Here is a 24,852-nt window from a genome sequence, read left to right as displayed (position 1 = left end):
CCCCCCTTGGCAAGTCCCCACCGAGTGAGGGGGGGATGGAGCTGGCTTCCCTTGCCTTTGGTGCCTGCTTGGAGGCACACACTGGGGTCGGAGCTCCTGGGCCTGTTTACACAGGGTGCACCCACTCCTTTCATGTGTTCCTGACTGCTCCTTCCATGTGTGTGAACACACACATCCCACACACCCCCTCCACACACACACCACACACACTCTCCACACACACCCCCTCCACACACACATACCCTCCAGACACCCATCCCACACACGTACCACAGATGCCACGTGTACCACACACACACGCCCTCCACACGCACCCACCCTCCACACAGACACCACACATATATCCACCACCCCCCTACACCACACACACACACCCCCCCTTCACACATAACGCTCTCTACACTACTCTCCACACACAGCACACACATTCTCCACTTCCGGCAGAGCAGGCAGGGAAAGCTTTGAAGGAACACCAAGACCATGAGTAGAAGGAAAACTGAATCAAATGGCAGCCTCGATCATCTCCAGCCTCTGCCTGGGAAGTCCTATGCAGCCACGAGCTAAGGAAGAACACACCTGCGTGTCAGTCAGATCTGGGCACCCGAAAGGCTGGAAAACCAAAACCAACCAAGCCAAAGGCTGCCCCGGTTGGCATCTTTCTGGCTGGCCCAGACCTCCCTCTTGGCTCCGGGGGTCCCCATTTACAGGGATCCCTGGCCCTCCTGAGACCTACTGCCTTTCGGTGGTGGAGGTGATGCTGAGCGAGCTTTCACAGATGACTGTGGTCCCCGCTAGTGCTGGGGGATGCGCGCTGTGGCCATCCTGCCTCCCGGACGGGCACGTCGCAAGTTGCCTACTCTGTTCTCCGCTCAACAATCCTCGCTTCTGGCAAGGACCCGCCTCGGCAGCTGGCCAAAGCTCACATGATCTCTTCTGATTCCCTACTTTCTTCCATTTTAACCCTCCGGTTGGACACCCTGTGTCATTAAAACACCTCTCTCCTGTCCCAGAAAATCCATAGCCCTTGTTTTCTTTGTTTTTAATGAAAAACAAAAGAAAACAAAACGGAGGAGCATTTTCTTCATGGGTTCCAGCCTTGATCCCTCTTCCCACTCCCCAGCTGGCTGTAAGGACACCTGTGGTCCCCAGCCAGGCCTGGGGGCCTCTCCTGGAGTACCTGCTCAGGACCCTCCCAGGGACCAGAAGAGTGGGGTGCGGAGGTGGCAGGACTAAGGCCCACCTCCTAGCCAGCCTGTGTGCCCCAGGCGACGTCCCGATGTGGTCCAGGGACCAGGACTGGACGTTCAGTATATCTGGGCCTGCACCCAGGGTTGGCTGTGTTAATGGGCTTCCTTAGGTCTGCCTGAAACTGCCAGGCCTCTGTCCCTTCTCCCGGTCCGAGCTCTGCAGCTGGTTCAACAACTGAGATTTAGAACTGGGGACAGAAGATCTGCATGCTGGTACCATTTCTTCCAGATTAACTTTGTTCTGCTAGTTAGGTCGTTTCATCCTACATAGCCCATATCGCCCACATTATTATTACTTATTGTCGTTTTTATCAACAATGGCAACGACAGGGAATTCCCTGGTGGTCCAATGGTTAGGGTGATGTGCTTTCACTGCCAAGGGCTCAGGTTCCATCCCTGGTCGGGCAACTAAGATCCCACAAGCTACATGGCACGGCCAATGGTAATGACAAAAGCGGTAACCATCATCCGTTTATTGAGCACTTACTCTGTGCTCTTTATGGCTTGTGTCTAATTCTCACAGCTACCATGTGGTGTTGGTGTTACGCTCCCCGTGGTTTTTTTGGTTTTTTGTTTTAGTAAACTTTTTAAAATTAATTAATTCATTCATTTATTTATTTTTGGCTGAGTTAGATCTTCATTGCTGCGTGTGAGCTTTAGTTGCAGCGTGTGGGGGCTACTCTTTGTTGCGGTGCTCGGGCTTCTCAGTGCAGTGGCTTCTCTTGTGGCGAAGTACGGGCTCTAGGTGCACAAGCTTCGGTAGTTGTGGCGCAAGGGCTTAGCTGCTCCATGGCATGTGGGATCTTCCCGGACCAGGGATCAAACCTGTGTCCCCTGCATTGGCAGGCAGATTTTAACCACTGCGCCTGCAGGGAAGTCCCCTCCCCATGTTTTTAATAAGGACTGTGAAGCTCTAAGATGTTAAATAACCTCTCCAAGGTCACCCCCACACTCAGTTGCAGAATTGCAATGTAAAGTTCACACTTTGTCCAGCGAGTCCCACTGTTTGAACCAGATTCTTTAGCTGATTCAGGATTTTTATTGGAAACCTATTTATGATCTGTCAGACACTGTTCTAGAATCCCTTACACTCTATTGGGGGTAGACTGGAACTCAGGAAAAGAAGAAACACACAAGTAGTCAAGAAAATGAGTAGAATACGTCATCTATCCGATGGTAATGAGTGCTAGGAAAAGGATTAAGCAGGTAGGAGACTGAAGCAGGTGAGTGGAGTTGGAGGTGAGGCTGAGATTTTAATGAGGCTGATTAGGGATGTTCTCAATGAAAGCGGACTTTTGAGCTTTGGCCTAAAGGAGGTGAGGAAGAGTCACGAGGCTCTTAGGATAGAGCATTTCAGGCAATGGACCAGCAAGGGCACATATCTAGAGGTCAGAGCATAGTCGGCAGGAGTGGAGAGAGGTGGGGGAGGATAGTAGAGGCTGAGGGCAGAGCTGGTGCTGTGTGCTGGTGGGGGAAGGGCAGATGGTGTAAGGACTTTGGGTTTTGCTCTGAGTGATGCAGGAGGCCTTGTGGGGTCTTGAGCAGCAGAGTAACACAATCTGACTACATTTTAAAAGGATCCCTAATGAGAATCCCAAGGTTTTCACATTTGCCACCCCCACTCTAGGTGGCCTCTAGGCTCCTGCGTTTGGCACTCTCAGAGGAAACAGGAATGAGTCTCGGTTTGGGTAACTCCCTTCCTTCAACAAAGGAGTAGAATGAAAAGCCCAAACCCATCAGTGACAGGAGTCTCCTGGCTCAAAACTGGTCCCAGCAGCTGAATGTCTGAGCACCACGGCTAGCCTAGGAATTTCTTTGAATTTTTTCGAAGAAACAAAACCCTCTCTAGAACCACTGCATGGTTCACCTTTCAAGTTCCCCAACCACTGAGTTCTGGCCTCAGGCAGAATTTGAAGTTAGCTATTTGATCATTCACATGTTTCTCCATCAGGCCCCAGCCTTAAAAAAAAAAAAAAAAAAGAAAGAAAGAAGGAAGGAAGGAAGGAAAAAAGAAAAAGACCTCTGGATGCAGCAGCAGAGACCATAAGTTTCCCAGCCCTCTGAGTCTTTACAGGAAACCGGCTTTGCCAAATCCCCCTTCAGGCTGAGACAGAGGACACAAAAGAGGTCATGCAGGCCCAAAATACATGAAAAGAGGTCAGAATGGAAGGGTCACTGCACCCCATTTCCCAGAATCGACTCCTCCAAATGCCTGCCTGGAAACGGTTTCCAAGAGTAAGTTACAAAGGGAAGAAAATCCCACGTCTGTTTCCACTCCCGTATGTCCTGAGTCAGAGCCCCACTGCCCATCTGTCCCACTGTCCCAATCAGAGAGGGACAAAAGACCTGGTCCTCGCATCCCAGAAACACAGACTCTGACTGGGATCACACTGCAAAACACTTAAATGGCTCCCATAAAGGTGCTACCTACACCTATCAGACATGGAGTTTCCCGACTGAGATCTGGAAAGCGGCATCCACCTCAGTTTGCCCACCTGTCAGATGAGTGAAATACCATCAGCCCTATTTACTTGGCAAAAAAACCTGGTCAGGATGAAAACAGAAGCAGTGGAAAAGGGCTCTGCAAGGGACTGACTGGGTTCACTGCCAGAGCAAGGACAGGCCTTTGTGTTTTACCATCCTCAAGGTACCTGCCCCCCGCAACCGCTGCCCCACTCCTGGATCCTCTCCTCATCTGGGAGGCTGCCTGTGTGGGCTGCACCCCGTGCTTCCTTCCTGTGTGAGGACAGGTTTGGCCAGCTGGTCAGGGGGAGAGTGAGGGCGGCTGTTTATCCCCTGACACTTTCCACCTGGTGCGGCAGGCGGGCTACAGGCGCTCCAAAACCACACCTCCTGTCAGGGAGTGCTCCCTCCCCATCTTTCAGAACTAGGGGTGGCTATACTTCCCAGAGGTCACCAGCCCAGCCCTACCCCATCCCTTGTGGTGCCCTATAACTTGCCCACACCATGTAAATAGGCCCTTTCATAAATTCCCCTTAGGGCTTCCCTGGTAGCACAGTGGTAAGGAATCTGCCTGCCAGGGCAGGGGACACAGGTTCGAGCCCTGGTCTGGGAACATCCCACATGCCACAGGCACAACTACTGAGCCTGCGCTCTAGAGCCCGCGAGCCACAACTACTGAGCCCATGCTCCACAACTACTGAAGCCCGCACACCTGGGGCCTGTGCTCTGCCACAAGAGAAGCCACTGCAATGAGAAGCCTGCACACCACAACAAAGAGTAGCCCCCACTCTCTGCAACTGCAGAAAGCTCACGCACAGCAACGAAGACCCAACGCAGCCAATAAATAAAAATAAATAAGTTTATTAAAAAAGTAAACTCCCCTTAAATTACCCATATCAGATGCTCCATTTATATGAAGCCTTTATCTCACCTGAACCTCACCTGTGAACCTGGGGGTTCACTGGCTCTTCCCTTTCCTTTTGGGGCTAAAGGATTCCTATGGCCTCACAGGTAATAGTAATGGCCACCAGCATCTTCACGCCTCATCTCATTTAGTGCTCATAACAGCCTCCTGGGGAAACTGAGGATCGGAGAAGCTTTCACTTGCCTAGGGCCAAACAGCTTGTAGGCGGCAGAGCCAGGATTTGCACCCAGGCCATCAGACTCCATAGCTTATGTTTAACTACCACACCCTACTGCACACCACCACCCTCTCTGGTAGGAAAGCAGCCACGTGCTTCCTCCACACATGTGTCTAGCCATGTGGCCACAGGTTTTCCCTGACCACCTAATCTCTTTGTTTACTAGCTGTGTGGCTCTGGACAAATAACTTAACCTCTCTGTGCCTCAGTTTTTTTACCAGTAGAATGGAGACATAATAGTACTTACATCAGAGATTTGTAGTGAGGATTTAAGGAGTCAATATGTGTAAAGTCCTTAGGGCCTTACATGTAGAAAATGCTCAATTCAGGTTACCTATTATTATTATAGTGGTTATTTCTCAACTTACCAAAATTCTCTCCCCCCCAGATGTCCATCTGGGCATCATACTTTCCCAAGTGGTTAAACCAGGACTTATCAATCACGAAGATTCCTCCAGCTATGACAGGAGTCCTGGGAGCACGGAAAGGAAAGAGATAACACATGAGCTGGAGAAGCTGAGTCCCCCTAGATGGCCCCAGGGCCCAGGCCATTTGTCCTAGGATTCCCACCCCCCTTGCAGAGTCACTGGGGCCGGATGTCTGGCCCCCTTATTGACCTCTGGCCTCTCTCTCTCCCCAGGGCCCGGAACAGAGTCAGCCCTTAGACCGTGCACCCCTAGGAGCCCTGGTGACTGAAACAGCCCCCTAGCAGCCTCCAAAGTCCCCAATTCAGGGAAGGAACGGGTCTCCCTAGAGCCCACAGCAGCCCTGACCTTATGGGCTTGGTGGGGTCTGTCCGGGCAATCTTCTGCTCCAGAGGGATCTGCTCCCACTTGAAATGCAGGCTCCAGTCAAATCCTAAGGGACAGAGTGGGGTGAGGATAGGGCTCGGGGGCTCCTGCCCCTCACGCTGCCACCCCTGAGAGTCTCCCTTGATCAGAACCCAGCTTGCAGAGGGCCCTGGGCAATTCATGCAGTCATTCCTTCATTCAGAACGAGACAGGTCCCTGTCCTCATGGAGTTTCAATCTATTGCGTAAGACAAAGACTTACAAAGATAAATAAATATATGGATAATATGTCAGCTGGGGGTGAAAAGTGCTAAAGAAAAGAAAGAAAAGAAAGGACGGATACCTATGCTATTCTAATAAGGGTAGCCAGGAAAAGCTTGCTGATGAGGTGACATCTGAATAGAGACCTGAATGAAGGACTAATCCAGGCAGATATGTAGGGAAAGGGAATTCAAGGGGGGGGAACAGCAAGTGCAAAGGTCCTGAGGTGATTTCCCTAAGGAGAAACGCCTGGCTCCCTTCAGAATCCAACTCAACCTCAACATCTATCTAATAACTGTATTCATTTACTGGAAATCTGAGCCCCAAATAGGCAATTATCTCTGCCCATTAGCTCCAGCAACAGATCCTCTGGAGCAGCCTGCCGATAGAACTTGCTGCAATGGTAGAAATGCCCTATATCTGCACTGTCCAACATGGTAGACACTAGTCACGTGTGGTTATTGAGCACTTGAAATGCTGCTAGGGACTGAGTTTTGAACTTAGGAACTGAGTTTTGAATTTTACTTAATTTTAATTTATTTAAATTCACATAGACAAAAGTGGCTATTGTCCACTGTATGAGACAGCACAGTTATAAAGTGTAGACCAGAGCTGTCCAAAAGAAATACAATGCAAGCCGGAGATGCAAGCCACATATGCAATTTAAATTTTTCTAGTAGCTACATCAAAAAGTAAGAAGAACGTATGCAATTAATTTGAATAATGTATTTTTAATGCAATATACCCAAAATACTATCATTCATTATCCTTGACGATCATATTCATAATCAATATAAAAAGTTACTAATGAGATAGTTTACATTCTTTCATACTAAGTCTTCAAACCCTGGTGTGTATTTTATCTTACAGCACAACTCAATTCAGACTGGTGCCATTTCAAGTGCTCAATAACCAAATGTGGCTAATAGCTACCGTATTTGGCCAGGTCTAGACCATTTCTGGGCATACAGGTTAGGAATCCGTGCAAAGTTGAGGGTTCCCCCCTTCCTCAACCCCAAGACAGTTGTCGTATCATGTTCTTCTGCCAGGACTTGTGGCCACGGTCCCTGGGCTGGCTGTATTTGAGAAGGATGTGTCAAAGTTTGGGGGAAGAGAAAGATCAGAGACTAGCTTGGCTCTGTCCCTGACTGGACCAGGAGCCTGCAACTACCAGCTCTGGCCCTTTGTCCCCAACCCCATGGCTCTACACAATCCCCTTTCATTTTTCTGGAGGTAAGGTGAGTGTGAGATGCTCTGGCATAGCTGGGAAGAAGAGCACCAAGCCAGGGCTTTTGCCTGCCCTCACCTGCCTCCTTTCAGGTCTAGAGCCCCTCCCCTGGGAGCTGGACCCACCTCCGCGAAGGTCAGCAGATGCAGCAAGGTAGGCAAAATTATCCAGACTGATGACATCAATGATGGGGCTCACCACGCGGGTGTGGTCCTAGGAAAGGACACATGAGACGGTGTGAGGCCAAGGACTCTGAAAAAAGGCCAGCTGCCTTCTCTAGGAGGAAGTTCTCTCCAAGGCATGGGCCACTCAGCACCTCCCGCAGGACACATCAGGCTCCCAGGAGCTGTCCTGCGTCACCACATCCAGGCTCCCGGAAGGTCCCACTTGGGCCCCATGGGCACGATGCTCTCTCAGCCTCTTCCTCTCACATCATGTGGAGCCCTGCCGGGATCTTACCTCCTCAGTGAAGCCCTCCCTGATTGCTGCAGGCTGAAGATTTCTTCTTCTTTTAAGCTCCTCTCACAATGACAGTCCAGACAATTCCTGGGACAGTGAATCAGATGCTGCCTGAGGTGGCTCTTCTGTTGCTCGTTTGAACTATTGTTTTTACTAATTGTCGTCCACCTTTGTACATGTTGGGGTTGAGTCCTCCCAACCAGACCACCACCAGCTTGAGGGCAGGGATCCTGCAGTCCCTGTGTAACCTGGGTGGCACTCCTTTCATGCCACGTCCACTTTGAGGTCAGACTCGCACTCCCTTCATCACCCAAATCCACCTCCAAAACATTGGTGGGTAATGCCAGTTTTACTAAAGGTCTTTTTCTGGGGCAGGGTGGGGGGTTGGGGGTTAGTGGTGGTGGTGGATTTTATCATGTACCACGTGCAAAACTTAATCACCTTCCATCAGCAGGATGTCTGTTCTCTTCTTTTCTCCTTCCATGGAGGGACATGGAACAGAGCCTCTTCTTCCTTCTCTCTCCGGTTCTGTGCTGACCCTCAAAATTCTCTTGTCTGCAACTTGGAATTCAGATCTGCCCTTGAGTTCCACCCCGTCTCAGGGAAACAGAAATGTGGGACATGGCATATCAGGAGAGACCATCCACGGTCTCTCGCAGCGTCTATGGGGGCCTCAGCTTATCCTTTTTATAGACTTTTTTGTATTGAGATGTAATTCACATTTTTAGAACAATTTTATTAGATATAATTGATACACCATAAAATTCACCACTTCAAAGCGTACAGTTCAGTGGTTTGCAGTATAGTCACAAGGATGTGTCACCATCACCACTAATTCCAGAAATGTTTAATCACCCCAGTAAGAAACCCTGTGCCCATTAGCAGTCACTCCCCCATTCTCCTCCCCCTCCAGCCCCTGATAACCACTAATCCACTTTGTATTTCTTTTTTTATTTAAAGATTTTATTATTTATTTATTTATTGGCTGTGTTGGGTCTTTGTTGCTGCACACGGGCTTTCTCTAGTTGTGTCGAGTGGGGGCTACTCTTCGTTGAGGTGCGTGGGCTTCTCATTGAGGTGGCTTTTCTTGTTGCGGAGCACGGGCTCTAGGTGTGCAGGCTTCAGTAACTGCAGCACATGGGCTCAGTAGTTGTGGCACACGGGCTCTAGAGCACAGGCTCAGTAGTTGTGGTGCACGGACTTTGTTGCTCCATGGCATGTGGGATCTTCCTGGGCCAGGGATGCAACCCGTGTCCCCTTCATTGGTAGGCGGATTCCTAACCACTGCACCAGCAGGGAAGTCCCTCCACTTTGTATTTCTATGGATTTGTTTACTCTGGACATTTCATATAAATGGAATCATATAATGCAGTTTATTGTGACTGGCTTCTTTCACTTAGCATAAGGTTTTCTGAGTTCTTCCATATTGTAACATGTATCATTATTTTATGCTTTTCATGGCTGAACAGTAATTTCATTGTATGGATAGATCACATTCTGTTTACCCATTCATTGGTTGATAGACATTTGGTTGTTTCCATGTTTCAGCTATTCTGAATAACATTGCTCTGAACACATGGGTTCAAGATTTTGTGTGGGGTATGTTTTCATTTCTCTTGAGTATAAACCTAGCAGTGGAAATGTTGGGTCATATGGTAACTCTCTGTTTAAACTTTTGAAGAACTGCCAGACTGTTTTCCAAAGTGGCTGTACCATTAGACATTCCCACCAACAATGTATAAAGACTCCTATTTATCCACATCCTCACCAGCACTTGTACTGTCCATCCTTTTTGTGGTTTTGACTTGCATTTCCTTAATGACTTAATGTTGAGCATCTTTTCATGTGCTTGTTGACCATTTGTCTATCTTCCTTGAAGAAACATCCGTTCAAATCCTTTGCCCATTTTTAAATTGGGTTATTTGTGGTTGAGTTGTAACCACCTCATGCTTTGCTCCATGTGTCCAAATCCTTCCCATCTAGAGAACAGCAGGCACATGGGTGGACCCCCCCTGCTTGAGAACACTCTCCTTTTTCCTTCTCAGGCTTCTTAGCCTGAACCACCCTCCACCCTTCATCACTCCCCCAAGAGGGAAACAATACCGCCCATTCGTAGTAGGAGCTTTTGTGGCTCACCTAGGCTTTCAGCCAACTTAATTCTCACCATAACCAGTGGGACAACTATTACAATTATCCCTGTTTTCAGATGAGAAAGCTCAAAGAGATGAAGTCACTCAGGAGGCAGCAGACCATTTAGGCTTCCTACTCTGCCCGCCCAACTCCAGAGACCGTTCATCATCCCCCCTCCTGCCAAGAATACGGCGGGCACATCCTGAGGGACAGGGCTCCACCAGGCACAGACAGGCTTACCTCCTTCACCCGCTGCAGCATGGGCTGCAGCCACTCTGTGTTCACTTCGCAGTGGCTGTCCAGAAAGGTGAGGACGGCAGCTGCGGCCACATCTGCCCCACGAACACGGGACCGGATCAGCCCTGCAAAGGGAGGGGACAAAGCATGGTGCTGGGACTGAGCCAATTTGTTCAGCCATGCCCCCAAAGTGTCAGGGCTCTCTGCCCCTTAGGGCTGAGGTTTCCTCTGAGTTATTGTGATTTAACTTTACTCCATATTTCTTGATTTCTTCCCTCCCTCTTTTTCTTTCTCTCATCCATCCATCAACCATCATTACTCCAAGGCTATTCTCTGAATGCCCTCTGCGTGCCAGACACTGGACCCTGGGGACACACTGATGAACAGCCAAGAGTTTAGTGAACAGAAGTTGCAATAAAGTGTGATTTGGTACCAAAGGAGAGCCAAAAACCAAAACCCTTTCCCCTCCACCATTTAGGGACCTCAGGGCAGTCCCCTCCAGCTGCAGCATCCTCTATGACACAAAGAAAATCTTCTGGAATAAGACAGGCTGGAATTAGTATGACAACCCCTTCACTCACCTTCGTATATTATTTAACCTCTCTGAGCCTTGGTTTTCTTATCTAGATGATTCAGAGAGAATAACCCCTGCCTGTCGGGGATGGTGCCTGTGCCCAGGCTTCCACCCCACTCGCCAGGCTCACTGATGGCTCACCAACGGTCAAAATATGGCCTCGCTTTTGGCAGGTCCCTCGTCAGAGCAGGGGACTTACCTGGTCAGGAGAGAGGAGGCCCAGCTGGTCCTGCCCCTGACAGAGCAGCCACTGGTGTGGAGAGATTTCCTGGTCCACACCTCTGCCTGGCATTCTACCTCTATCTACCCAACTATCCATCCATCTGTGCAAAAGTCCATCTGTCCCATCCTTCTACTCCACAGGGAGTTGAAAAGTACCTAATCGTAAACTTACATCTGTGTTGGATAAAACCCCAGGGAACAGCACACTCCCAGGCCTAAAGGCATCTGCAACCCCCTGCTTGGGAGAGATCTCTCTCTGGCCTCTTCCATTCTAGTTTGAAGGTCACCTTGGCTTGACCAGTCTTTCTTAAATACGCCCGTCACATCTGTCTGTTTGACTGTCTATCTGTCTCTCTCTCTCCCTCAAGCCTGCAGTGGCTCTCTATTCTTTGCTTTATCAAGTCTAAATGCCCTTCTCTGGCTTCCAAGGCCCCCCATCATCTATCCTCACCCCACTCTTCCCCGTGCTGACCAGGCCTGATTCTCCCAGGAAGGAAGACTAAGTAGAGGGAGGTTAAGAGGCTGGGCTCTGGGTGGGCCCGCTGCCCCAGGGTAGAATCCTGGCTCCTCTATTCATTTCTCCAGGCAAATTCCTGAAACTGCTTAAACCTCAGTTTCCTTATCTGCAAAATGAGATGATGGGCTGTTATGAGGACTGAACATGAGACTGTGGGCAAAGCGAATGTTACAGGATGAAAACACAGGAAATGCAGGAAGAGGCTGTTAGTACTACTTGTACTCAGCTTGACCGATGCCTCTGCTCAAAGAGTCCCCAGGCCTGGAATGCCCTCCCTTGCTCCCTGTTCATCTGTCTCACAACCCCCTCACCCAGTCCAGGCCCCCTCTCTTCGGCTCCCTCTTCTCCACCTCCATTCTACCCTCCTGTAATTTTAACCAGCCCCAGCTCCATCATAAGCTCTCCGAGGGCAGGGACTGTGTTTATCCTTGGTGTCCCCTAGAGTGCCATGCACAATCCTATGCTGTAGTCAGTGCTCCAAAACACCTCTTGATTGGAAGTGAGGTCACATCTGCTCTATACTGCCCTGTGGTTTTCTCAAAGCATTTAATCCTCACAACAACTGTGCAGGGCAGGACTTCCCTGAGGGCTCAATGGTTAAGAATCCGCCTGCCAATGCAGGGGACATAGGTCTGAGCCCTGGTCTGGGAAGATCCCATATGCTGCGGAGCAACTAAGCCCGTGTGCCACAACTACTGAGCCCACATGCCACAACTACTGAAGCCCATGTGCCTGGAGCTGCTGCTCTGCAACAAGAGAAGCCACTGGAATGAGAAGCCCACGCACCGCAACGAAGAGTGGCCCCTGCTCATTACAACTAGAGAAAACCTGTGTGCAGCAATGAAGACCCAACATAGCCAATAAATAAATTAATTAATTAATTACTTAATTAAAGAAAACAAAAACTGTGCAGGTCAGAAAGGGTACTATTATTACTTCCATTTCTCAGAGACAACTAAGGAGCCAGAAGTCTGCAGTTGTTCTGTGATGGAGCTGCCCCAAGATAGCAGGAGGGTCTTTCCGCAGACCTTGGTCCTGGTCCCCAGGAGCTCAGCAGGGCCACGCTGGCTTGGTATGACGTGGCACCAAAAGGGAGCTGGGAGGTGCAGAAGTCTGGAACGAAAGAGGTCTGCGGTGGCATCCAGGGTCCAAGAACTTACCTTCTCGCCGGTCATTGCGCAGGCACTTGACCTTGGGGATCCTGGTCAGGAGAAGACAGTCTTCAGCTGTGGGTGGGGAGAAGGAAGCAAGCTCATTCAGATATGGACATCAGACCCCCTGTGGTTCGACCACTACTGGAACTTTCCAGGAACTTCCCCAGACCAGGCCCAGGGGACGGGCTGGGGAAGGCGAGGCGTGGCGGAGTGTGGTCATCTCCACTGGCCAAAGGATTGCCCTGTCCCTCCCAGGCTAGACTGAGGACTGCCTGTGCTTGTGGCATCACCCCCAGGGGGCGCCAGAGAGCACCAGCACTGTCATCAGTCCAACACCCACGGAGCCGCATTGTGGGGACAATGTTCTGTCTGCATATGGCAGTTGTGATAATGAAGGATGTCGCTGATGTTGTTTAATTTTTTTTAAGTGTCATCTCACTGGTGTCTCATCAAAACAACACCACTCCTTTGGCACCAGGGAGGGCACCTAGAAAAGACTGAAGATCCCGGTGGGGAGCAGAGGTCAGCCTGTGATGGCCAGGACAACCTCAAGAGTGCTTCCCTCAGCATTCTGGGGAGATGGGGTCTGAAGAGGTGCAAAAAAAGAAGGTGCATACTTACGATCTGAACTGAAGTCATCCACTAGAATGATCTCCTGGATCAGGCTGGCAGGAGTTCTGTTCAGGACACTGGAGCAGTGATGGGGACAGAGAAGCCCGGATTTAGGGGCCACCTTCTATTTCCTTCTTCCTACCGTGGGCTCCCCCACCGCTCAGCTTCGAGGCCAGCATAGTGGCCACGGGCAGCGGCTAACAAACCCTCCAGGCCCTGGTCAGGGGCTGAGGGGTAGTGTGTTCCTCAGGCTCCTCCAAGAACCTGCTGACCCTGCTGCCTGGACCCTCAGTTACTTGGGACCCACCCCAGATGGTGGCATGGAGACTGCCCTAGTTTAGCTGTCGAGCCAGGGCCTTAGCCACTCTGGCTGTCTGGGCTTAACAAGCCCGCCTGAGGGTAACCCCTCCTGGCCCGGGAGCTGTCTGCCTAGAAGGTTAGCAAGGGTCCTTCTGGCCTGATGGGTCGGGGGGGGGTGTTCTCAGAAAGCAACCCCCCCAGCTCTTTCCCTCCCACCTTCCCTCCTCTTCCTTACCTGCCGGTGAAAGAAACCTAAGCTCCTTTAATCCCTGGAATATCACTGGGTACTCCATTCTGAATCCTATTCTTATCTAAGTTCATTAAAGAAACAAGGTGAGTAGGAGTCAAACTTGACCACGAGGCCAAGCTTAGGAGGACAGAAGGGGCACCTCTCTCTGAACTGCTGGCAGGTGCCTGCTGGGCTGGCGTCCATCCACCTCCCTCAGCTCCTGAGCCCTGCATTTCTGCCTGCGTCCTGGGGACCTGACCCTGTGGTCTGTGCATCTCACTAACAGTTGTACTTCCTGGGGCTTCTGATTCACCAGCCCCAGCTTCTCAGAAGGGCAGGACCATCCCCCTCCCAGCGCCCGCTGGCCTTCACGCCCTCTGGCCACAGCACCCAGTCTCAGTGCTCCCCCCCCACCAGGGCGCAGCAGATCCCTGAGGCCTGGGGGAGCAGCACCACTGAGAGGAAGGCTCCAAGGTGGGGCTTACCTCTTCACCGTGCGCAGGAGGGTAGAGCGGGCTTCATTGTGGAAGGTGATGATGACGCTGGTGGCCGGCAGGTCTGAGGAGTAGGACACAGATGGGCAACTGAGAAGAGAGCGGAGAGGGCGGAGGGCAGCTGTGGGAGTGTCCTCAGGGCAGGCGTGAAGCTCCTCTTTGCCCAGCCTGCTGCCCCCTGAAGCCGGGCGCGGGATCTGTCCCTTCACGCCCGTGCCCACCCGACTCGGGTCACCCAGCCCAGAGCCTGGGAGGGCAGCACCGATGGGGGGACCTTCCCAAGCCTGGGTGCTCTTTACCAGAGACCTAGAGCACTCGGAGCCCCACAGTCACTGAAGTGTTGAGGAGGACTCCGACGTGTGTAGGCACCACACAGTCCCCAGGATCTAGCCCTGAACCTACAGACAGAACTCCCTGCCCAGTGCAGCAGCCAAGACAGACAAATGACGGAGGGGAGAAGCGGGAAAAAGGCCTCTCTTCTGTCTCTGACACCCTGCAGTGTCTTCCTTCTCATCTCCTGGCTCCTGACATCTGGTGGGACCTGGAGAGGACTCATCCCCAACCTGCCCTCCTGTGAACTCTTCCCTCTCCCTGCCGACAGTAACAGCCAGGCTGGTGACACCACCCAGGGGAGTAGCCTCGCTCTTCGCACGGGCCCCGGGGCACCTGGGGGGAAACCACATCTCTGAGGAGACACCAAAGGCAGATCCCCGCACCCCACTCCCTCCCCCAGAAGCTCTGCGCTCCGCCTTCTCCAGACATCGCAGTTTGGGCCCCTTGGCTCCCCCGTGCTCGGGAAAGGGAATGAAAACGACCCACACCACCAGCCTTCATTCCTGTCTCTGCGAACGCTTCTGTGCACGCATTCATGCGTGCTCTCAGGCCGCAGCGGGAAGGCGGCTGCAGAGCTGGTTTCATGGCAATCTTCTTTATTACAATTGCTCTCTGACTATTCCAGCAGTGACCATTTTTTCATTACGGCATTCATTTCACTGACAGCGGCTTACAGCTGAATTCCCAGGCCCATTTCCTGCCCTGCAGAGCCACCCAGGTCAAGACGGGCAGGAGTTCCACTAAGCCTGGGACCCCCATAGGAGGAAGCCTGAGAGGCCTTAAAATAAAATAATTCTCCTTGAGAGAGGATGTGGGGGAGTAGGAGGGGTAGAGACATTCACTTCTGCCCTGGGAAGCCAGGCATCCCAAGTGCCTCTCCTCCCAGGGGCTTGTGGATTTGGGGGTAGGAGGGGGCTTGGTCTGCTGAGATGGGGAGCCCTGGGAGAAGCAGTCACTTCCTGGGCACCCAGCCCCCCTGCACTACCTCTAGGGCCCCAGATCTCTGTCTTTGAACCCCAATGATCTAGTGCCCAGGAAGGAGGGAATCTGGACAGCGATGCCCATTCTCCATCTGAAGGTGGCCAACCTATCCACACCCCTTCTGGATGGTGGACTTGACCTCCTCCAGCCCACTCCCTCCAACCCTCTTCACCCTGCATTTCTCTGGGATTTATATCTATGATGATAGGAATTTATCCAGCTACCAGGAGCCAAGAGCCTCTGAAGAGGTTTGTCTCGTGTGTGTGCTTTGAGTCTGGGGCTGATGAAGTTTTCTCTGGGATGCTGGTTGGGCTGTCTTGCATGGTTTAGGTGCCTTTGGAGACCTCCCTCAAGGGGGGCGGGGGGGGGTCCCTGGATTGAGGGCTGGACCAGGAACTGGCCTGACAGTTTGGAGCCCAGCAGAGGCTGCAGCCTAGAAGGCCAAGGGGAAGAGCATGGCTCACTCCACACACTGGGCTTCACCGGGGAGGCCTTGCCCAACACCTTCTTTGCCGCCTTCACACACACACACACACACACACACACACACACACACACACACACCCTGATCCACTTCAGGGCTGCGCAGGAAGCCCTGGGGCAAGAGGGGAGGCCTTCCTCACCAACCCACCACTGCCCTGGATTTGAAGAGTCTCGTTTTAAAATGTGCGTGGCCCCAAGAGGAATTCGCCCTTTAAATTCTTGGGTGAACACCTGAGAAAGTTCAAAGTAGGGGAGGGTGGGAGGAAGGGCAGAGGTGATCCAGGCTGACCCCTCACTGCACAGATATGGGACAGCGAGACCTCCAGGCCCGGGGTCTAGGGTCGCCCATGAAAGGTCTCCACGTGGAGCTGTGTGGACATACCTAGTAGGCCCTGCAGCACTGGCACACATGAGGGGAGACTCTCCTGCAGGGACTGAGAAAGGAATTTGAGACTGATCTGGCTATTAGACCTTGGGGGAGGGGGCTTCCCAAGTAGCAGGATTATTTCCTGTTTGGTAGCCTGAGTGGTGTCTGGAGGCTGACATCGCTGGGGTTTCAGGACAGTGAGGTCAGTCTGGGATTCCCCAACCCTGCACCTGTCTTCACTTTGCACAGGCTGCCAAGCCCACTGGACTTTGGGTCTCCGTGAGTGACGAGGAAGGTGCTAGAAGCAGGCCCGCTTCTGCACCCTTATCTCACATGCATCTGTTGTACCGCTGAGTAGCTGCTTCAGGGGGAAAAGCAATCTTGACCCGAGTCACCCTCACCTACCCTCAAACCAGGACCCACCCGACGCTGGGCCACAGCGGGGTCCAACTCAGCCCATGTTGGCCATTCAAAGCTGCAGACACACGGGTGGGCCAGCTCCAATCCCCCCTCGCTGCTCTGATCGATGTCTGCACAGAGCGCAGAGACCTCCAAACCAGCCTGGGTTGGCAAGGAACCTTCCCTAGAGGAGACGACACTGAAGGGGGTTGTAAGGGTGTGTGTGGGGGGTGGGGGAAGGCCTTCAGGCAGAGGGAACGGCGTGTGTGAAAACAAGGAGGGAGGCCAGAGGAGCACCAAGTGCTAGGTGCAAAGGAGCAGAGGCTCGGAGGGGGACCAGGAGGCTTGTACTTCAGGGAAAGGAGCTTAGACTGTGTCCATAGGTGAGGGCACGAAGAGAAGAGACTGAAGGTAGAGACTCCTCCCATCCAGACAGACAGGACCCGACAAGGGCCTGAACCAGGGAAGGGGCTGCTGACTCGCCCAAGGCCAGTCACTCCCACGGGGCCGAGCCCGAGCTGGGATCAGCGTGGAAGGCGCCCGCACTCCTGGTCTGGGCCCTCTCCCACCTACCAGGCTGGGAGAACACACAGCCAGCCTGGGAAGCATCCCTGGGAGTTGCTGAGGAAGTGGGGGTCCGTGGGGCAGGAAGAGAGGAAGGAAAGCGGTGCCGGCGGGGTGGCGCACAGCCGTCTGCGGTCTGCACCGTGCAGGCAGGGCTAGTGGCCCCTCTTTACTCAGGCATCCCCAGTCGGGCACCCGCCGTGCCCCACGGTCCCCTGGCAGCTCACTCTTGCTGGGACTCCTGACGGAGGTACTTAGGGGCCTCTCTGACCTCGCTGGAAAGTCTCCTTGGACCTCTCAGGTCCTCTCAGGAGGTCAGTGAAATAACGCGGAGTCAGGAAAACAACAGATGGTGAGAGCTTAAATGTCTCAATAGCTGGACTGAGCCTGAGGAAATCTTCCTCATTTCTTAAATCCACGTGACTGGGAGAAAAGCCACCTGGTGCTGGCCTTCCCTCCACCGTCCTTCCTCCACTGGCACCATGGAGGCCACACCTGTAATGGCGGGTGTCCCGGATGGGCCGGTCAGGGCTCAGCTTGTCGCTCTCCAGCTGGTTGAAGGCGTGCTGCCTGTAGGGGTCCTCTCCAGGCGTCAGCTGCTTGGCTGCCAGGTATGCCTTCTCATCAAAGCCTTTCGAGGGCGTTCCTGTCACCTGAGACAAAGGTCAGCATCAGAGGGGCCACAGGCAGGAGGATAAAGTAGCCACTGTGTGGTAAGCACTTACGACAAGGTGGGAGCCAGCTACGATACCTCACCTGTACCTGTGAGCAGGAGATCATTATTCCCCCCATTGTACAGATGAGGAAACTGAGGCTCGTGACAGTACCCCCATGGGTGGGGGCAGGGAGTATATGGGAACTCTCTGTACTTTCTGCTCAATTTGTGTACCTAAAATTGCTCTTAAAAAACAAAGCCTATTAATAAAAAAGCTCAAGGTCAGAGCTAGTAAGTTGCAGGTTTCTGGAATCAAACGGGTTGTTCTGACACTGAAGCCCACACTCTTGACCAACGTTCTTTGCTGGAGCTGGTGACACCTGGAGATGGTGACACCTGGAGGGCACCAGACCCCTCAAGATGAGGTGCCTTGAGGGGACCACCAACCAGGCTGGAGATCACCAAGCAACCTGCTGGAGATCGACAGTCTCCTAGGGATGAACTTGGGCCTGGCACCGGGCTACGCATGTAGGAGGTGCCTGATCAGTGAAACACCCAGGGCTTGAACAAGACGCTGCCCAGAGAACTACCCGGGAGGACAGGTGCGCCCTCCCAGGCTAATGCCAGAGCTGCTAGGACGCAAACATGCAGACAGTGATGCATCTTCTCCAGGACTTGTGCTTGCTGCTAAAATAGCCCACGTCAGACCTCCCGGGACCCTGGCACTAAGTGCTGAGGAGTGATGGATGATAGATGCCGTGGCCCCGCTTCCCTCTTCTTAGCTACACCCTGCTCTGTGCTCCCAAAGTACCTCCATGGAAGACACTGGGGAAGGACACATCTGAGATGAATGGATGGATAGGTGGATCCTGACATCTCATTCTCTGAACCACACTGCCAGACAGATGTTGTCTAGAAATATCATCAACTGTGAATGCATCCCGACTCCACCCCTTCCACCTGACCAGTGGCCCGGGCTGGAGCTGTGCGCCCACAGGGGCAGCAGGATGGCGGGTGAGAGCTGTCCAGACACAGGATGCCTGCTTGAGAACTCTGTCACAGGCCTAGTCTCTAGAGGGACGGTCCCGGGAAGGCAGCTCGACCTGCGGAGAGGTGACGGATGTGTTGGGTGATCCACCAGCAGCCCAGGGCCTCCACGTGAGCCTAGCTCCCAGCTTCACGGCACAGGAATGCGAGGGCTCCAGGGAGGGCCTGTCTCCTTAAGGGCTGCCTCTCTGTTGTGTTCCCACCTCCTAGAGGCCAATCCCTGGGCTCCCTGAGGTCAGAGACAGTGAGGGAGATTTCCTTGTGTCCACTGGGCCCAGCCCCGCGCCACACACAGGCTCAGGATGGTGACAAGGGCTGTGGCCACCGTGCTGTGATATTCTGATCTAGTGACATGCTGGGGGCTGGACAGATGAGGCAGAGTCCCGATGGACTCGAAATCCATTTCAGGAAAGACAGAAGGAGTAAAGGAAGGAGGGAGAGGGAAGGAGAGAGAGGGAGAAGGTTCTGGCTTGAACCCTGGGTTGCTAGAAGGACCCAAGCTGTCAACTGCGAGGGTGAGGATGAAGGCTCCTTTGGGTCCTTCCCATCCGGGAAAAGAACAGGTGCTGACTCTGAGCCCCACTTCCACCCAGCCTGGGGTCAGGGAAATGGAAAGTGGCCTCCAGCTGATGGTGGAAGAGCTAAAATAAGAAAAAAATTGCAGAAGCTCCCAAAGGGAGAGTATGCCACAGAATTATCGTGCACGTCAACTGAGGGAAATAACCATGCGTATTTATTTAGGACTGTGGCCACTTTGTGGGCTCAGGAAACCTCTGAGCCCTCATCCTACACACACCCTGTGCCCAATAAACACTGATCGAGAGCCACCCAGCTACGAGGCACTGGAACACCCTTCTGCACGTTCCAAGGATCCCCTGATCATTTATTCACTTGTTTACAGATGCCTGACGCCACTCACTCATTCATTCATCCACCCATTCATTCCACAAAGCTCCTCTGAGCACCACCTATGTGCCCGGAAGGGGAAGGAACGCTTCTGACACTGTCCCCATCCCCAGTCTGCTGCCTTCCTGCACTTCATTCAAAGCTCTCTTGAGGCCACAAAGAAGGCTGTGAAAGAGCATCTCTAGAGAAGTTCCTCTCGGGGCCTCAAAACTGAGTTAGACATCCTCAAAGATGCGTCTGCAGCTTCCTCCCTCAGACCCACAGGCTTCGACGGTCCGACCCGCCTCCGAGGCGAGACCCTTCACCTGTGACACACCTCGCGAAGAAGGGCTCCAGGGAAACACCAGGCCCTTCTCCCTCCCAGAGGTCTCAGCTCTGCTTTCATGTTGGCCCAGCATCCCTGGGGTTTAGAGCTAAAACATCAGTTGGCCCTGCATCAGCTGAGGGGATACTGGGGAAGGGTAGGATGTGACCTCTCTACCCAGGCCCTCCCTGGGCTCACCCCAGTCACAGCCTGGAGCTCTTCTACTGATGTCTAACCAGTCCACACACCCACACGACAGCGCATTTCCCTCCAGCTCTTGAACTCTCCTTTCCCTTTGGCGCTGGTCTTCGATCCTGCGTCTGCCAGGCTTTGAGTGCCCCGTGGCCACCTCTAACTCAGCGCCTCAAAATAAACTCTTCATCCGCCCCCGAAGCAGCTGCTGCCTCTGTGCTGCCTGCTGCAGAGATGGGCAGTCCCACTGTCCTGGACCTCCAGGTGATCAAATCCGGGGCTCCCCCCGGTGCCCTCCCCCATGCTCCACAGCCCGATGCAGACCCCTGCCCTGGGTCCCACAGGCAGTATCCTCTGCACATGCCACTGATGTTAAGTCAACAGATTATTTACTGAAAGTCTAGTCTGTGCAGAAACTGTGCAAGAAGCTGGGAGGATGGAAATAAACAAGAAGTATGGTTCCCGGAAGAGAAATGTAGGAATCTAGATCACCCCCTTTTTCTCCCCCACCCTCAAACTTAGATCACACATGGGTAGCTGCAGAACTGGCCATGGAACCTCACCCACTCCACCCCAGCTGGGGCAGGAGTCCAGCAATGGCACGGGCACCAGGCACTGGTGACCAATGAATGCTGCCTCCCCGCTCCCCTCTTCCAAAGGGGAAGTGTGTTGTGCTACCCTGTTCTCCCAGCCACACTGCTTACTAAGCATATTGGCAAGGGGTGAATGCATCCTTTGGCTCTAGGCTGCGGGACCATAAGGAGATATATCTGGATCAGCCTGAGAGACCTGGGCTTGGAGCCAGTTGGAGCCACCAGATAGGACTCGCACTGCTGCCCTTCCTGGAGGGGGTGAGGGCACTTGGGGCTGTCTGTGGAATTCTTACACCTCGTGGCACTGACATCTGTGCTTTACTTCTCTTCCTTTTCCTGGCACCTGGCACATAGTAGGTACTGAGCGGATGTTTACTGAAAAAAGGAAAGAATGAGGGGGTGAATGAATGCATGGATACCTAGACAGTGTCCCCGCTCTCACCTTACTTATAATCAACTGGGGAGAAAACTGCAGCGGACAAATGGGATCCTCTGACACAACACGTGACCTCTGGTGGCTTTCCCTCTCCCTCAGGGTAGAGCCCCAGAGCTCACATTGGCTCAGGAGTGGATGCCCTGTCACCTCTCTGGACTCAGCGTGTACTGTTGCCTCCTCCCTGGCTCTGCTCCAGCCACACGGGCCCCCTGATGTTCCTTGAGCCTGCCAGCACCCTTCCCCTTAGCCCCTTTGTTCCTTCTGCCTTCTTTCTGGAAGGCTTTTCTCCCAGTTGTCCTTCCACCCCTGCAGGGCTCTGCTCACCCCTCGCTCCTCTGGGAGCCTTCCCCAACCACCATCTGTGAAACTGTGGCCGCAGCCCCACCCTCACCTTTCCCACCCTCCCGCCTGCTTTGTTTTTTCTTATAGCACTTAGCCCCACCGGGTGTTTGATGTGCATTTTGCTTATTAATGTTAAGAGACTATAAGCGTCACCAGGGCAGGGATTGTCTGTTTTGTTTAACGCTGGATCACGAAGCCCAGAACGTTGCCCAACGGGACTCCGGAGCAATGGCTAGTAAGCAGGTGAGTGATGAGCTGCCATGACCGCAAGCATCTCCTGTGCTGCCCTCCCACCCGCTTCCCCACGTTCGGCTAACACACTTGGCATTGAAGTGGACCAAGAAGGTGGCAGGGTAACTTTGCCCATCTTAGGGGCCTCCTCGCTCACATGCTTCTGGCAAGGGTGTTAATCCCTGTCCTCCCATCCCACCAACACCTCGCTCACCACCGTAGGGTAGGAACAAGACCCAGGCTAAGCTCATCTTGTCATTGCACGCCCAGATGCAGGCGGCTGGTTCAGGAACAGTCATTTGACTCAACCTGGGCTAGAATCCACCCCGAGACTTTTCTGTAAGATGAGCTCTTTTCATCAGCACTGGTAAGCTTGGGAGGTGCGAGCCTTCCTGTCTGTCACATGGAGAAATTTTGTCCGGAGAATGAAACCAAGAAGTAAGCATCAGAGCCAAGAGATGGAAAGAAAGAGCTCTAATGATATCGTTTGGGGTCCCTGGAGCCAATTTTATCTGATCCAAATTCACTTTAGGTTTTTTTCTATCTTTCTATAATCTGTCTATCTAACTGCATACCTACCTATCTGTCCTTTTTCTCTTGAACTAGTTTGGGTGGGCTGCTCTTCTTTCATAACCAAAAGTTCAGAGATATCAGTCCTTCGGTCCTTTTAATGAAAAGAAAACCATTCTCCAAAAGGAAGAAACAAAAATCAAAACCAAAAATCGACAAATGAGCCACCAATGGCAATGACACCATGTCGGTAAAAGCCATCCATTCCAAGATTTTCAGGCTGTTCCCTGGCATCTGGCCCAGTGACTTGAGCCCAGAGCTGGGTGAGGCATTCCCGGCCTTGTCCAGCAGGCAGGGCTGTGGTCAGGCTTCAGGAAGGGTGGGGGCCGGGGAGGGGGTGGTCCATCTGGACCACAACGTAAGAGGTCTTTGGGTTGCCATGGTAAGGAACAAGGGTTGGGGAGATGGTGAGTGACAGCCTGATGAGCCTCCCACAGCCCTCCATCCTCCTGCCGAGAGTTCTTGGTGATGTTTAGTCAGCTGCATCCTCCCCAGCCTTTTTCAGGAAGTGCCAAATCCAGCACTTCTGTGTCCAATAAGGTCAATCACATCTGAAATTAAGCTGATATAATGACTTTTTTATAAAATGGGAAGAATTATTTCTCATCTTAGAGACTTTTATCTTCAGTCAATCACTTCGATTAAACTTTGAAACCTGCCTGACTTATGTCAGTTTTTTTCCAGCTGGATTTGCTTATTTCTTCTTGACTGCTAAATTTAGGAAACAAACAGACAAGGGGAAGGTTTAAAATAAGAAAGGAAAATATTTTCCATGTCATTTTCATCAAAAACAGTTCAACTCAAGTCTCCAAGCCTGTAAACTTTCTTTTAACATATGCAGGTACCCCATAATTTCAGATTTAAACAACTCGAACTCCTTTTAAATAACTGCTGCCCAATTTCCTTTTATTGCCAGTAAAACAATTACCTGCTGAGTTTGCCTTTCACTAAACTCACTGAAACTGCAAATAAAAGGGCTCTGTTCCTATTTTATGGATGACTCCTGACTTTTTTTTTTCTGAGTCTGCTTTAAACCCCAAACACCTGGCGAGCAAAATGTGATTCCCAACCACTTTCGACTCCTCTGGGAACAAAAATCTCATCTGATGCTGTGTCCCACGTTGAAAGACTGCCATTCATTAGCTAGGAAACAGCGCATGAGTCATCATCTCTGAGAGCACCGTCTCGGGTTCCACCTCTCCCAAATGAAAAGGCAGGTCTCCTGGTCTCCCCGCAAAAGCTGCTGGGTTCTGGGGAAGCAGCCAACCGCACTTGGACTGCCAGTGCTCCTCTCAACCAGATAAGATGCCGAGGGTGGCACCGGGATGGCAACCTCAGCTTGGGTACAGGGGAAACTCGCCTAGGTGACCAAGGGCCTGCCCCAGACATGTCCCCATCTTCCTTTACACATCGCCTCAAAAGTAGCTATTACAGGGGTTACCAGCCTGGGCTTTGAAATCCCACAGCCCTGGGATAGAATGTCAGTACTTACTGCTCTCTGGCCTTGGAAAGTCACCTACCCTTTCTGAGCATGCGTCTTCATCTGGAAAATGGGGATTATGGTGAGGATTAAAGGAGATAATGTAGATAATATGTTCAGCACAGTAACTGGCACATAAATTATATATTAATCGCCATTAGCTCGCCTGCCTTTTTAGCAGTGACTCTCAACCCTGGCTGTACATCAGAATCACCTGGGAAGATTTTTCACCTCCTGGCATCCAGGCCCCACCCACGACTAATTCAATCAGAATCACCGGAGGTGGGTCAGAAGCGTCAGGGCTTCCTAAAGCTCTGCAGGTGTTCCAATGTGCTGCCAAGGCTGAGCTGCTGCTTCGTATAGATGCAGGGTGGTGGGCGACGGCTAGTCACAGGCTGCTGAAATCAAAGGACCAAGAATTAGGAGGGACCTAGGGCATCTCCTCTGACCCCTTTCCAGGAGCCTTGCTGTTAGTCTGGTTTTCTGGCCTCTATTTGTACTCACCCAGAGCTTCACCATCAGCAGAACCAACTGCAACTCATCTAGAGCCTCCAAGGTTACTATAGAAATCCCACCTTACAACACGTATGCTCACAGGCCTGGGAAGTTCTAGTTCAATTACATACCAAGGAGCACAAGGCAGGGGCTGCCTGGGAAGCCCACCTTGAACTTCCCACCATGACCTGACTTCTCCAGGGTGCTGATGACGGCACAGCTTTATGACACCAGTGGTCTCACCAAGAAAGAGTCCTAATGGTTCTGGTCATCTCACCAAGAAAGAGAAAGATAGCATTCCCCATTTCCTTAGATATCTCAGCCAACCAGGGTCCTCTATTTAAGGTTGGGACAAGGCATCAGGCCCACTGTTCCAGACCATCTCTGCTCAGATCCAGGAAGATTCCAGGCCCAA

At 52.3% G+C, this 24,852-nt stretch overlaps 1 protein-coding gene across 1 annotated transcript in view; it reads right to left on the bottom strand.

The window, feature by feature from the left end:
* GALNT16 (polypeptide N-acetylgalactosaminyltransferase 16) overlaps positions 1 to 24,852 on the bottom strand; it is a 93,291-nt gene that overhangs the window by 14,421 nt on the left and 54,018 nt on the right. Inside the window, exons 3-10 of the mRNA XM_057730653.1 lie at positions 17,682 to 17,839; positions 14,051 to 14,149; positions 13,046 to 13,113; positions 12,431 to 12,496; positions 9,961 to 10,082; positions 7,257 to 7,344; positions 5,626 to 5,710; positions 5,221 to 5,324 (exon numbers count right to left, since the gene is read on the bottom strand). Of these exons, the coding sequence (XP_057586636.1) occupies positions 5,221 to 5,324; positions 5,626 to 5,710; positions 7,257 to 7,344; positions 9,961 to 10,082; positions 12,431 to 12,496; positions 13,046 to 13,113; positions 14,051 to 14,149; positions 17,682 to 17,839 (790 nt within the window). The remainder of the gene's footprint in view (positions 1 to 5,220; positions 5,325 to 5,625; positions 5,711 to 7,256; positions 7,345 to 9,960; positions 10,083 to 12,430; positions 12,497 to 13,045; positions 13,114 to 14,050; positions 14,150 to 17,681; positions 17,840 to 24,852) is intronic.

This window comes from Hippopotamus amphibius, chromosome 4 (assembly GCF_030028045.1).
Source record: "Hippopotamus amphibius kiboko isolate mHipAmp2 chromosome 4, mHipAmp2.hap2, whole genome shotgun sequence".
Classification (NCBI taxonomy): domain Eukaryota; kingdom Metazoa; phylum Chordata; class Mammalia; order Artiodactyla; family Hippopotamidae; genus Hippopotamus; species Hippopotamus amphibius.
This window is presented reverse-complemented; position numbering and strand designations above follow the sequence as displayed.